Source organism: Chroicocephalus ridibundus, chromosome 2 (assembly GCF_963924245.1).
Source record: "Chroicocephalus ridibundus chromosome 2, bChrRid1.1, whole genome shotgun sequence".
Lineage (NCBI taxonomy): Eukaryota > Metazoa > Chordata > Aves > Charadriiformes > Laridae > Chroicocephalus > Chroicocephalus ridibundus.
This window is the reverse complement of record NC_086285.1, coordinates 123,600,481-123,615,273: the sequence shown is the minus strand read 5'-3', so window position 1 is coordinate 123,615,273 and position 14,793 is coordinate 123,600,481. Positions and strand designations below refer to the sequence as shown.

Below are 14,793 nucleotides of genomic sequence, written 5' to 3'. Positions count from 1 at the left end.
GCTTACAATCTCTTTTTAGAATATTTTTTTTTTTTGTCAGACTTCTTCATCGAAGATAAATACTTACTTCGTTCTGAGTATATGCTTTCTACTGGTTTTGATGGGAGTGTGTATGCATATGTACATACTTTCTGCTGGTTTTGGTAGGGTTGTATGTGTGTATATATCTTTCTATACACAGAGAGTGAGTGATTTATGATGTGCATATTTTGGATTTTTCATGTAAATAATTACTTTCACGTTTTTATCCAACAGCTTAATATTTGAAAAGTTTTCTAGTGGAGACTCTGATACAAAGGACAACTCGGTGGGAATTCAGCTGCTGGGAATTGTTCTTGCTAACAATTTGCCTCCCTTTGACCCGAAGTGTGAAATAGATCGTGTCAGGTGAGAAATGCAGCTTTTTCGAGAATGATTTTCATAAAAGCTTAAGACAGATCTAACTTGTCAGCATGAAGTATGAGAACTGGATTGTTCGTTTATTGGAATTGTTTGTCCCATCACCCCTCTGCTATTGTCTGTCAGATGTAATGCTTTGCTAGCTGCAAACTGCAGACCACATTTATTTTGGAAAATGCCTAGAAGGATGTACACTTTTTTACAGTGGGCCCCAGGGTTACAGTTTTTGTGGGAATTAACAGAGTCAGGAATTGCCAAGTCAGGGATTTTGAGACACTGCAGGTGGAAATCCATGTTGCGCTGTATTCAGCTCTTCTAAAAGCAGTCACTGTTGCCGTAGGGAGCTCAGGTAAGTTTTTTGAGTTAAAAATTGGATGCTGGAGTAGTGGCTTACAGCAGGTCTACCTTTTTGTGTTAGGTATTTTCAGGCTTTGACCAGCAACATGGGCTGCTTAAAGTATAAAGAAGTTTATGCAGCTGCAGCAGAAGTGTTGGGACTTGCTCTTCGATACATTGCTGAGAGAGAAAATGTAAGTGAACTGTGTTGTGTGTTTGAACATTCCTGTCCTGATTCTGTGTACATCTTCTGTATGACTACTCGGTTCAGCTGCAAAAATGAATGTATTGAAAATTCAACAGTCTTTATCCAATAGATCGAGTTAAAGGTTTAAACTCAAGAGGAAAAGAATTTGAGAGCAGATTAAGCGCAGAGTTTTTGCCCTGCTATTTTGGAGCTGGCAGTGAATGGTCTCTTTCTGAGGCTTTCTTCAGCTTTTGCCAATCAGCAGCACTGGCATGGTACATTTAAAGTTGTTTTTCTTTTCTAAAGAAAAAAAAATTGCAAGGTGGGGTATTTGGGGCAACCTTTTGAATATGTGTATCTGAGGATGTTTAATAACTTGTAGGTTTTGGTGTAAAATTTAAAGGTATTGTATTTAATTTTGAATCCAGTTATTTTCTAGGTAGTGATAGGGTGAATGCAAAAACTGTTACTCACCAAATCCTACAGTACTAGAACTAGGGGACAGTGCTTGATGATCACAGAAATCAGTTTGAGACAGATGCTAGAAGTACTTCTTTACGCAACAGTTAGGGAACTTCTGGAATTCGTTGCCAGAAGAGATTCTAGGGTTAAGTAGCATCATCAGGTTCAAAGAGAAATTAGGCAAATTCACACACAAAAAAAATTCACGAACAGGTTTTAAAAACAATAGACAACAATCTACACTCTAAGATCCCTAATCTAGTGACAGATGCATGTTGGGTTGTATGAGAGAAAAGGACAAAGTGCAGCCAGGCTCATGTACTCCCCCTAAATATCATTCTGCAGCTGCTGTCGGAGACAAAGATACCAAGATAGTGGCTAGGTGAATTATTACTCTGACCTTGTAGGTTATTCTTACTTCTCTCCCTACTACTTTTACTTCTTTCCCCACTTAATTGCATTCTGGTTGTTCATGCACAGTTTGTAGGGCATATTTCATAAATTTAATTCCTGCAGTTTTCTTTTTCACAGTCTTCCAAGTTCCATTATAAGCAGTATTTTGAATAAATAAGCAAAGATGGTGCCAATATTTTATCCGATAGAAATCTTATTTCTTTGATGTTAAGTGAAAGTTGCTGATTATTTTTCACCAAAAATGTCTAATTTTTTACATTCATTAATTGGAAATCTGCCATACCGAATGAGAAGCTACTTATTTATGTAAGCACACTAAGCAACTTGAATTTCAAAATTAAGGTGTTGGTTCCAAAGCAATCAAACAAAGCTCACAAACGTATTGTTTAAACAGGCAATCATGTGTTTCAGCCAGGCATAGCTGTACGGCAGCCATGAAGCACCATAAATGTCAAGATGAGGTGGATGGATGGATCTTTCCTAGCGAACTGCACTAACAATACAGCAGCAGAACTATGTGTCTTTAAGGTGGTTATGAGTTTCATGGCTATGCTTGTCTTGCCGTCTGTCTCATTTTCAGGTACTTGAAGATCCAGTTTATGATAGTGTCATAAAACAATTAAAACATCATCAGAACACCCAACAGGATAAGTTTATTCAATGCTTGAATAAAGTCGTTAAGAATTTTCCACCTCTTGCTGACAGGTATGTCATAATTTACATGGTATGTTCATTGTAGATCTAGAGGAATCATAGAAAATAACTTGGTTTTCTTTCTGGGCTTCTGGTTGTGTTAAGGTTTGTGAACGCAGTATTCTTTTTGATACCCAAACTTCATGGTGTGATGAAGACTTACTGTCTGGAAGTGATAATGTGCCGGGCAGAAGAAATACCTGATCTCCACTTGCAGTTAAAGAGTAAAGACTTTATCCAGATCATGAATCACAGGTGAGTGGTCATGTCATTACAAATGCGAATGCATAGTCTAAACTTCTTGGTAACATTTTCTGTGCTGGCCACAACATTTTTACCTTCAGAAGCATTTATAATTCATGTTCACCTTCTGGTCACTGCTCTTCTCATTTGAGCTAATGGAATCTGGGAGTTAAGATGGTTAGCTCACTGTGAAAAGCAAGCAAAAACCCCTAATCACCATTAAGGTGCAACACCGCTAGAACGTGAATTTCTGTAGTATGTATTAGTTTAGTTATATTCTTACTCTTAGGTTGAACTCAAAAGTATTTTCCTGAAGCCTTTTATGCAAAAATAGATATTATTACAAAAAACTAAATTGATCTTCTGGTTCTGTGTGTAGCAGTGAAGAGAAAAGCAATGTAACTATTCTTTTTTTTCTTCTTCCCCCCCCCCCCCCGATTTAGGGATGATGAAAGGCAAAGGGTTTGTTTGGATATAGTGTACAAGATGCTGTCTAAACTAAAACCACTAGAACTTAAAGAACTGCTTCCTGGAGTGACAGGGTTCATTTCTCATCCTTCGGTAATATGTCGACAGCACATGTATGATATTCTGATGTGGATTTATGATAATTACAGGTGTGTATTCACTGCAGATGTTGTTTTCAGTGGTTTGTCACAGGCAGAGTGAAAGTGCTTGTAACATTGTCTTCCACCTTCATGTCCCTCGGTACAGAATTTTTACAGTTCTCAGAAGAGTAAAGCCCGTGGTTTCTCTAAGTAACTCCAGCCTTTGGTGGCAGTTTTATCATTTCCACTGAGGGACAAAGACTTAGATATGAACTTTAGCCCAGAACCAGGATGTTGCATCACCACAGCATGATGGGATAAGAGGTCTTTGCTCTGATGTCCCCCCTTTTTTTCTTGTTGCCAGAATTGGTAACTAGAAAGAATTGTACACTGGAGAAATTTGCTTATAGGTAGAATGTGGATTAAGGCACTTCAGCATGAATGATCTGGAGCCTTTTAATCTGCTTGTCTAAAGATGTTCTTTCTGTTTGACTCCTTAGTAGGGAATAAATATGTACTCAGTTTGACAAGCAGGTTGCTATTGAATCATCTAATTTAGTTGGGTTCTATTATATGCTTTTTCCCAAGATAATGTAACTATTTGAATGGACAGTTATTGTGAAGAAAAAGTACAGGTAGTTTTTACTCCAGCATTCTTGGGAAAAGTTAATTCTCTGCCTTTTTCTCAGTTTTAACCCTGCAACCTCAGAATTATTTCTGTTTGGCCTTTGTAATAACTAACTAACATGTATTACTTAGCTTTCTGATTTTTTTCTTTTCTAAGTAGTGGAGAGAGGAGACACTTTTTGGCAATGAAGACCTCATGTTGTGAAAAACACGTGATATTGTCATGCCAAGTTGAGATTTTTATGAGAAGGGAGTGTTCCTCCTTTTCTCCCACCATCCTCTTGTTTTACTGTGGATTGTTTGAGATGAGTCATTGAGAGACATTTTTCTCCTTCCATCAGTGACCCAGAAAGCCAAGCAGATGGTGATTCTCAGGAAGTACTCAAGCTGGCAAAAGAAATCCTGCTTCAAGGACTAATTGATGAGAATGCTGAACTGCAGTGAGTAAACTGTGTTGTGGTGACTGCCCGAAGTAACGCACCCCTAAATTGCTCTTTCTGTGTATAACAGAAGAGTTGATCCTTAGAGGTTTTTAAAGTGTTTTAATATACAAGAGTAACAGTGATGTAGCGTTGTTTCCTTTTCTTCCCATTAGTTAACTCATAAATTGTATCCCATAGTGTTACACCAAATCCAAGTGATGCACAGAGCTTTTGAACAAACTTCTAAACTGTGGAGAAGTTGTGTCAGTATGTTAGACCTAATTCTGCATTAATGTTCTAGAGTTCTTGAACAACAAGAAGGCCCTCGCTACATGCAAACACACAAAAATAGATTAAATGTTGGAGGATGTTGGATTTTTTTAAAATTTTTCAAGGAAGCAAAAGATAGAAGAGGAGATCTCTGTGCTTATCCACCCCTAGCACTTCTCAAGAGGAAAACAACTCAACAGAAAAACTTTTTTCAGAGTAAACCTTTAATATCAGTTGAATGGCATAGAGCGTGATAGATGAATGAGGAATTTGGTGTAATTAAATGGAAGATCCATGGCATGAAAGGATTAGTTGAAGCCTTTATCATCTTACTGTGTTTTGTTTTCTTAACTTGATTTTTTGATAGTGTTCTGTTTTCTGTTTGCAGATAACCAAGAATAACTTTATTCCTTGCCTTTACAGATTAATTGTTAGGAATTTTTGGAGTGATGAGAGAAGGTTACCTGCAAATATTCTTGATCGCATGCTGGCATTGTTAAATTCTTTATATTCCACCAAGATTGAAACACAGTACTTGAGTCTAATCACAAATTTTCTGCTTGAAATGACTAGCAAGAGCCCGGATTATTCCAGAAAGATATTTGAGCATCCACTGTCTGAATGCAAATTTCAGGTGAATTGTAATGTTTTATCCTGTGTGCAACCATGTGACAAATGCCATCCCTTGATGTAGTTACCACTTGAACAAGAGTGGCGTAGTGAAGGAGTTTTTCGAAAGCGCGTTTTGTACTCCATAGTTAACAGCTGCAACAGTCATGGGTTATGCACAGTATCAGAAGTTTGATGATTTTGTGGGGGCAATGATTTTGCTTTCTTTTCAAAAAAGAAAGGTTTAATTAAAATAATTATATATACCAAGTATAGCTGGTGTGTAGAGTACTGAAATACCTAAAAAGGAGGGTGGTGGAGAGAAGCACAATAAGCTAGAGAAAAATTTCTGAAGGAACAGCAATACTGGTACAAGAGCTGTGAATCAGTCCTCAGCTGACCAGTCCAAATTAGTGAGCTTTTTTGCTGAGCTATGGAGAACTTCTTTGTTTGGTTTTGTTGGGTTTTTTTATAGTCAAGTTCTGTCCCTATACCTGGGATGATGTTTTATTCTGTACTTCAGTTTCTGGTATCCTGTCTCAAGGAAGGAAGGCAAAAAGCCTGCATTCTTATTGTTCTTATTAAAATCCCTTTTTGTTTATAGGACTTTGTAATTGATTCCAGCTGGCGTTACCGAAGTACCATGCTCACACCTATGTTTGTGGAGACTCAAGCTTCTCAGAGTACCCACAGGAATTTATCACAAGAAAGATCCCTTTCTGCTTCTGGGTCAGTCGGTGGTCGAGTGAGGGCTACCCAAAGGCAATATGAGTTTACACCTACACAGCATATCAGTAAGTTATAACAAGACCAGTGTCTTCTGAAATCTTCTTGTTTGCTAGAGGAATGATTTCATTCTCTTCATTCCTGTTGCATATGAATAGTTAATGTGAAAGTGTAAAGGCATTTAATATTTTGTTTTCAAGGGCACTTTTTTTTTGCGTTATGAGAATAAACATCATCCGGTCACATTTTTATTAGTCATATATATACCTAACGGCTTGAAATCTGTTCTGCCCATAAACACTGGGAATGATATTTTTGGGGCAGGAAAATTACATGTTTCTTAAGTGTTTTCACTTGATTTATATGTGGATACATTACAGCTTTTTACAATTTTTTTTACAGGTGGTAGAAGTTCTTTTAATTGGCTAACTGGAACTAGCATTGACACGTTGGCAGAGTATACAGTTCCTTCATTCTCTGAATCCTTGTCTTCATCCATGCTGTTGGTTAACAAACAGAGTGAAAAATTTAAACAAGCAAGCTTTAAACCAGTGGGGCCAGATTTTGGGAAAAAAAGATTGGGTTTGCCTGGAGATGAGGTGGACAGCAAAACTAAAGGTCTGTAAGCTTTATGATGCAATTTATATAGAATTACATTTTTATAGACCATCTTTGTCAGTTATTTGGCCGACAGTCCATTATATTTAAGACATTCTAATTGTGGTTCAACTTGAGAGATTTGTGTTTGCGGTAATGTGTGGTGATACCTAACATGTGGCAAAAAGCTAGAATTGTGCTAGGAATTGCAAAACTATATGTTGCTAGACAAAAGAACTGACTGGCTAGAAACCAGGTGGTGTGATCTTTGCATTCCTACCTTTCCCTGAGACAATCGTAGCATGAGTGTTGGGCAGTTCTGCCCCTTCTGTTTTAAATTCAACTGCGTATCTCTTTAAAGAAGAGACTCTTTAAACATATTTTTTCCAAACCATTTCAGCTGTGCTGACACAATCTACAAGATATTGCAGTCTAGCATTAGAATTACCTGCTATTTTCTGAGAATGCTCCTTCGTCCACCCAGTCGATAACTGAAAAATCCAGTACTGTTCTGGAATGGCTTAGGCTCCTTCTCCCCGTTCGCTCCCCGTTTCAGCCTTGCCTACCTTGTCATTAAAATTTTGACCAGAAGGATGAGAGTAGGAGTTCAGGCAGAGAGTTATAAAGATTGACCTTTTCAATACCTGAGAAGTGTTTAAGGGCAGTTTTGAATGGACCATGCTGAACTGCAAAAAGAGAGAGGTCAGTGTACCTTCCAGGGAGTCCCTGATCTTCTACCACGAAAATGCCAGTTGTAGTGATGTGTTTTAGTTTGCTCATTCTTTTTTCCTAGGAAACGGACTGAACAATCTGTAAAGTGGCCTTTCTCCATGACTGTCCGGAGCAGGCGTTGATCCAGTGACAGTTCTGTAACAGTAACTTAAAAAATACAGTACTGGATTATTATTACCTAGTCTTGGAATATATTTAGCACCTCTTTTATGTAGGGAGCTATATACTTTGTGGAATGTGGTGCAAATGCCATACTTGCCTTTGAGAGCTTAAAATAAATCTGTCACATGGGGCAAATTTGTTCATGAATTTCAGTGCCTTTTCTGGTACAATAGTTTGACCCTTATACCTCATCCGTGTGCTTAAAGTTTCTATACAAATGCTTATTACCTCTTCTCCTAAGAACAACTTAATTTGTTTTAATTTGCGGTCCTGTTGAAAGGCCTTGCTTTGAGTTGTTGGATACGAAACTTACGAGACTAGCTGGCAAGCTAGTAAATACGAAGATTGTGTTTGTTATTATATGATGCTCTTGCCTTAAATCTGAAGTTTGCTTGAGAAAGGAAAAGCTGTGGACATGATCATGTGTTCCCTAGGTATAGAAGAACGAGCAGAAATTCTAAGACTGCGAAGACGTTTCTTGAAGGACCAAGATAAACTCAGTTTGATTTATGCTAGAAAAGGTGTGGCCGAACAGAAAAGAGAAAAGGTTTGTCAATCCAAATAAGTTTAAAACCTTAAGTGCCAGTGCCATTTGCAGTCTTGTACTTCATCTATAGAAGTAACTTTGTGAAGAAAGGGTAGGTGTAAGATTCTGGTCGCTACTTTAAGAGCTTTAGAAGGTTTTATCTGGAAATGGTGCTATTTATGTGTGTAAAGCTAAATGATGTTACTTAGCATGAGAGTGAAAAGAGATGGATGGTAACACTTCCAGCCTACAGCTTAGTATGTATGAAGGGATTTTATATGATGGAGTCCCAAACAGCTGTGGGAAGCTCTTTACGACCTTCCTGGAAACTAGGAGCCTCAAAGCTACAGTACTCTATGAAAATAGTTGGAGAACTTCATCGGTTGTCTGAAGACCAACTCAAAAACGTCATACAGCCGATGGACTAACCAGAACTGTTGTATAATTTTAACCTGAAGGAATGTTCATGATCATTTGCTGAGTGTTTATCAAAGCTAGAAACTTAGTAGTATGTGGGTTTCCTGGTTGTGTTATGTACTTACAATTAGTTTAAGTATTTTTAAGCTCTGTAACAGTTTTTCAGAGATTCACATTGCTAAAAATAACATATATTATCGTCCAAAAATGATAAGTTAGACCCAGAGCGAAGGAACCCAGGACTGAGAGCTATGATTTTGAGACACTCTTACAATTCTTTGCAGATGCAGACAACTGTGTAAACAGAACTTACGTCTAGAAGAACCACTAAAATCCCAGTCTCTGATTTCCTTATAGCGTATTAGTGCTATGAAAGGAGGAAAGGCAGAGGAAGAGATAGTTTTGCCTATATGCGGTAGTAGCTCTCGTTCAATTTAAATGTATTCTTTTAAGCCTCAGCAAAAGGCGGGGCAGCTATTTAACAACTGCAGTTTGCAACAGTTTTATTACAGTTTGGTTTAAGTTTTACTAGGAATCAAGTCTACCAGGTTTCGTCCTCCATCCTTCCATCTCACTGTGTGAAATACAACACGCTAGCTGTAGCAACCACATTTTACTTTGCACCTGGGCCAGCCTGAGAACCGTCGTATTTTGGACTACTGTGGCTCAGCTGGCAGGCAGTGAATTATTAAGCCATAGCAGCCCACGAGCTGCCAGTCATAATCCTTGTCTTAAAAAGTGACTTCAAGACTGCGTCCATGGAAGCAGGAATTACAAGGCATTAATATTAAACAGTTAATGGCCTAATTAAGTCTATGAACAAGACTTTGGAGTTTTCAATTGACTAAGATAATTTTGGGTTTAACCATAGTACAGCTTTATAGAAAATGTATTTGTTCAATAAGCATGGCAAAAGTTTATAAAACACTTCAGAAATGCTGTTGCTTATTTTGTCTTATCTAGATACAGCTCTTTCTAAGTAATACGAATCTCTTTTTTTAACATGAGCAATGCATTTCAGGAGATGAAATCTGAGCTGAAGATGAAGTATGATGCCCAGGTTACTTTGTACAGAAGTTACCGAGTAGGAGACCTTCCTGACATCCAGATCGAATACTGCAGTCTCATTGCCCCTCTGCAGGGCCTTGCCCAGGTCTGTCTGCTTTTCAAAGGTCATTCGTGAAGTTTTCTGTTCTTTCTTTTTCTTGTAGAAAATCATGTGTACCTGGGCAGCTGCTTTCAAAATTGATTTGTTGGTTTGTAGTCACCTGTGATACGCATTTAAAGTGTCTGTTTTGAGGGAGTGTTTCTCCTACCCCTTGGCTGGTGCAGTGGTGAGAGAAGATGCCTTGTACCTTGCCTCGCCTGAGCAGTTGAGTCGAACACTGAGGACCTGAGACATCGGCTGTTGTCCATTGCCTCTGGGTTCCTCTGCTTGAGGAAAAGATGGTGGTGGTCTTCACAGACATTATTGCAAAAGACATCTCGCTGTACAGCAACAAAAAAATCCATTTTTATTATTTTATGTGGCTACAGTGGAGTTGTAAAAATACAAATGAAGTTTCTGTGTCTAAGACTGGACTCGGACTACTCAGTAAAGCTGATCCAATATTTCTTTTCCTACCTGAGAGCATTAGAAACTGTAGGCTGAACCTATCCTATTTTACAGTGTTTGGGAAGTCACAGTGTTCCCAGTTACCTTTGTATTGAATTTCTTTTGATGTAAAGAAATGTGTAAAGGGAGTACGTAGCATAATTATGAGTTATCTGAATAGCACTAGATCAGAACTTAGACCAATCCCCAGTCCCATGATAGACCGGGATTCATGGGATTGTTACACATACAAACGTGTTTCTGGGTTGAAAAAGGGCCTATATATCTCACATGGAACTGTCTGTCTATACAGACAGTCTGTCCCTCCTTCAGTGTTAGATCCGGGTCTCCTCACACATTGGTGCCTTCTGCTTTTTCCTGAAACCCTCTTCACTGGCAGCGGTGTCCATAAGATGGTATCGGGTGTCTTTAGACAGAAGAAAACAGAAGAAACGGTTGGTTTCTGTAGTGGGAATTGTGAATATGTGAAAATTGTAAATTTCATCCTCTCTACCAACACTCTGGCCTGAAACCGACATTGTCTGGAGTTTCTTTATGAAGAAGAATTAAGATGGGATTTGAATGGGTAGTACGGTAATTACCGACATAGGTGTGATGCATGCCAGACTAATTATTCCACTCCCAAAGAGTGTCCACATAGGGATTAGGTACAGGGTGGGTCAAATCTCTTAATTTCATTTATTAGTTTATTGTGTCACAGCAAAATTCAGTTGCCTTATTGTTTTTGTTGTAATTTACAGAAAGATCCAACATTTGCCAAGCAGCTTTTCAGCAGTTTGTTTGATGGAATTTTGCATGAGGTAGAAAAATCTAAAAGTCCTTCTGAGAAAAAAGCCATTATCCAGAAGCTGCTGAACAACTTCAATAACTTCCTGAGTATGAGCCTGTCTTACTTCCCACCATTCATTGCGTGCATCCAGGTAAATCCTGCTATATGGCATGAAAGTGGCCGAACATTATGTCTTTGTCTGAATTGTGTGATAAACCCGGTGGTAGTGAAGCTTAAATACTGGAATTTAGACAGAGATGGAAAGAGAATTGTTAACCAAATGGATATTTCAAGTGACTCTTGTTAAGGTGAACAAGGTAATTCATGCCTCTGAACTGATTTTTTTCAAGATTTCTACAATTTCTGATCTGTAGAGTTTGAGTCACCTTTTAATGTCTTAATTGAGCCAGTAACAAGAAGAGACTTGACTTTAAATGAAAGGCACAAGAACAATTGAAAGGGTTATGTGTGGGTGTCATGTGCTTATCTTCCTGTTTCTGGGAAGTGATTACTGAGGAATACTTTGATGTCGTGAGGATATCAGTAGCTGTCAGACTGTTGTTAGCATCTCTTATTTATTTTTTCAAATTAGTCCCCTGAAGTTGTTGTCTGGAGATTTTCAGTAACGAGGCAAGGACTTGCTCCCACCAAAGGGTGAGTGGGTGCGCCACAGCTGTTTCACTGGAAAAGAAACACGGGCCTTTCTGCTATGAGAATATACTGACCTGGAGTACATTGTGAACTTCATCTTTTACCCCAGTTTTCAGGGAAATAAAAAAAACTTACCCAAGCACCTGTTACATACTCATTGTCACAGTATTTAATGTTTCTTGTCAACTTGTTGATCTTAATGTTGCATCAGATTTGTAGCTCTCAAAATAATCTTTTTTAGTGGTTTCTTCTTTCTGTTATGGAAATTTAAATACTCTGTGACAGTAGGTGTCATTCGTAATACAGGAGAAATGTCTAGTTTGGATGAGCTTTTTAAATAGTGACAAACTTTGCTTCTTAGTACTTGTATTTACACATCTGAAAAAATGTAATTTCTTGTTTACTTTTTTTTCTGTGCAGCTGCACAAAAGGTCAAATGCTATGGGGATTTTTCTGGGCTGTCTTGGTATTTTTCGAGCCAGCATCTTACAATAGCTATCTGTTAATATTCCCTCTTGACATTGCATTTGTTGGTTTTCTGACTTGATATTATTATTTGTATTAAATTATTTTGTCTGTTAGACCCTATTCATAACACTTTTCTGTTAGGCTACTTTTTTTTTTTTTTCTGAGTAGACATAAAATGAATACTCAAAAAATAGAAAAGTTAAAATTAGTCAAAAATACAGACTTTTTAAGAGTGGTAAAAGCATCTCATTGCCATCCCCGTTCAATAATAAAAGAACAGCAGCATGAAGGCAAGCTTCAGCCTGTGTATTTGAGCATCCTGTGTAACAGTGAAAGGAATTATTTTCCCCAACAGGGAACAGAGTTCATATCGATCAGGAGAGAGCTGAGAGGGTGAGCGAGAGCACACAGTGCTGAGGCTGTCATTTGGCTCACAAAGGCTGTCCTAATGGCTTGGCCATTTGGAAATACAGCTTCTGCTTCCTATATACCAACAATATAATAAGTAGTTACTTGTTTCAGAAAGCCTTCCTACTTCACTGCTATTTCTGTCTGGTTGTTTGACTTTTTAGTCTTCTACAGGTTCAAGTCCCATCAGGAGAGTAACTTGGTGATAAAAGGAGCTGTTTTTGTACACGGAAGTAATCTTAAAATTGGTTATAAGGCTCTGGAATTGGCTTGCAGGACAGATTAAAAAATCAGCAGAAATACTAAGAAAGAAGTTAACCCCACAACAAAAGTTTACATAGACTACATAGAGATACTTGGCCTCTGAAGAACATATAATTGTCTATAAATATTATAGCTGTCAGGCCAGCTTGGATGCCATTCATCCTAATTTTTGAACATGTGGTGCAAGTAAAGACAGAATGAATTGCACGCAGAGCAAGGAACATTCCTGTGCTTTCAGAAGACAAACGATCAAGTAGTCACCAAAATGCACTAAATGGGAAGATACCTCCTTTGATGTGGGATGGTGTCTGTAAATTGTGAGTTTGGGAGGGTATTCATTCTGTGCACGTACCGTTATATTTGCACAATTCTTGTACCTTTTCCTGGGCATCCTTGAGAAAGAGCTTTTGGTCTTACCTTAGCAAAGCGCTATTTGTAAGTTTCTAGATTGTGCAGTTGGCACTGCATCTCTGACACAAGCCCTAAAAGCTGGCAGGCAAGGCGTGTGTGCCTGTACGTAGGAGCATCTGGGGCACATGGGCAGCTTTGAGAGAAGCTGCTGGTTGAAGTTGCCTGAATAGCAGGCGACGCATGTGCTAACCTCTCGTTGGGATCCACTTGGTCTGTAACTCAGGAAGCTATGAGAAGCTCGAGAAGCTGTTCTTTAATTTTTTTTTAATGAATATGAATGTATTGGTGTGAGAGTCTCAGCTATACAAATTGTGTAATGAGTTTGCTTATGCCAGATGCCTGTTCTGCAGTTTTTGTGGTGGTTGCTGTTGATTAAAGAAGCGTAGCTTGGTTGTTCTCACAGCCTCCTGTCACCATTTCCAAATAGCAGTTTTTTTCAGTTAGTCTTCTTGAACATACTGGGTTGCAAAAATTAAACTTTAAATTTTTTGTCCTGAAGCTCGGTGCTGGTTTTTGCAATGAAAGTTACATTACCGTGCTTCCATGTTGTAGATTTTTGTTTCTTCCTGTTTGGTTAAAGTGTTATTGCAACTTTCCTTTAGGTTCTTAAGTGGCGGGGTGGGGGGGGAAGCCTGGCTTTAATAAACTTGTCTACGTCTTTCTTGATATATTGACCTGTGTTTGGGACAATGATTTAAATATTTAAAAAAACCTTCAAGTAAACAAGAATGTTTATCCCTGAAAAAGAGGTTGTTCTGTAGTTGGACTGATGTTAAATAGGATAAAGATCTGCTTAAAATATTGTCATGTCTTTAAATCAGGCAGGACTAGACAAGTGCAGTACTAAATGAGTCCAACAGGAAGCTGTGGTATGCTGGGTAACTGTGGCTAGAAAGCCTCCAGCTCAGAGAAGACATCGTGGTTAATCGTGCCTTTGGCTTCTGGTGGGGATGCACCGCTCAATAGATGAAGTGAAACGCAGCTGTTGTGTAGCAGGCACCATGCTGCCAACAAACAGAAGGAAAGACTGAGGCTGTGAATGTGTCCATCTACCTCTCCCCCGCTTCCCCTGTGTTTCTGTCGAGAGAGTTCCCCCGTGCCCTGGGGACAGACGAAGTCGAGGGGTTATTCTCTACTGCTCTCTGTCCAAAGAGCAACAGCACAGGAGGAAAAGCATTCCAGTTTTCTTAAGAGTGGGGAGCTTCAGGAGATTTAACCGCTCATTTCCAAAGCTTGCCCTGTAAGAAAAGGGATACCCAGTAGGTGATCTGTAAAAGGAACTATCAGTATAGTTTTAGACCAAGTAGACACTTGTTTTATTTTATAGGAAATGAGTTACCGGCACAGAGAACTGCTAGAGCTGGATTCAGCTAATGTGAGCACGAGCTGCCTTGCAAGTTTACAACAGCCGGTGGGCATCCTTCTTCTGGAGCGCGCCCTGATGGCTCTGTCCCCCGAGGAGCAGCCCCCGTCCAAGCGGATGCGCGGAAGGACAGAGCTTCCCCCAGATGTGATCAGATGGATTGAACTTGCTAAGTAAATTCTTGTTTGAGACAATTTACTCCCCTTTTGAGTTTGCCTTGTGGAGAACTCCACCTTTGTGGCTTATAGGATTTGTTTTTAGTCTTTCCCTCTTTTAGAATTAGATGTGCTTTTAATTTCTTGTCAGTTAATTACTGTCGTTCAGTTAGAGCTGTTAGACTTAATAGCCGTGCACCCTGATGGTGCTATCAGGCTGCTGAAAAACATCTTACTCATAGCTTTTCCACTGCAGGAGTTTCCACAGTTCATGTATTACCATACAAGATGAAGTGGATCTGGTTAAATATATATTTAT

At 38.8% G+C, this 14,793-nt stretch overlaps 1 protein-coding gene across 1 annotated transcript in view; it reads left to right on the top strand.

Annotated features, from left to right (window-relative positions):
• PRKDC (protein kinase, DNA-activated, catalytic subunit) overlaps window positions 1–14,793 on the top strand; it is an 86,184-nt gene that overhangs the window by 44,978 nt on the left and 26,413 nt on the right. Inside the window, exons 51-63 of the mRNA XM_063326838.1 lie at window positions 256–387; window positions 818–929; window positions 2,379–2,503; window positions 2,597–2,746; window positions 3,178–3,351; window positions 4,251–4,349; window positions 5,025–5,235; window positions 5,815–6,004; window positions 6,339–6,554; window positions 7,862–7,974; window positions 9,392–9,523; window positions 10,726–10,905; window positions 14,284–14,492. Coding sequence (XP_063182908.1) covers window positions 256–387; window positions 818–929; window positions 2,379–2,503; window positions 2,597–2,746; window positions 3,178–3,351; window positions 4,251–4,349; window positions 5,025–5,235; window positions 5,815–6,004; window positions 6,339–6,554; window positions 7,862–7,974; window positions 9,392–9,523; window positions 10,726–10,905; window positions 14,284–14,492 — 2,043 coding nt within the window. The remainder of the gene's footprint in view (window positions 1–255; window positions 388–817; window positions 930–2,378; window positions 2,504–2,596; window positions 2,747–3,177; window positions 3,352–4,250; window positions 4,350–5,024; window positions 5,236–5,814; window positions 6,005–6,338; window positions 6,555–7,861; window positions 7,975–9,391; window positions 9,524–10,725; window positions 10,906–14,283; window positions 14,493–14,793) is intronic.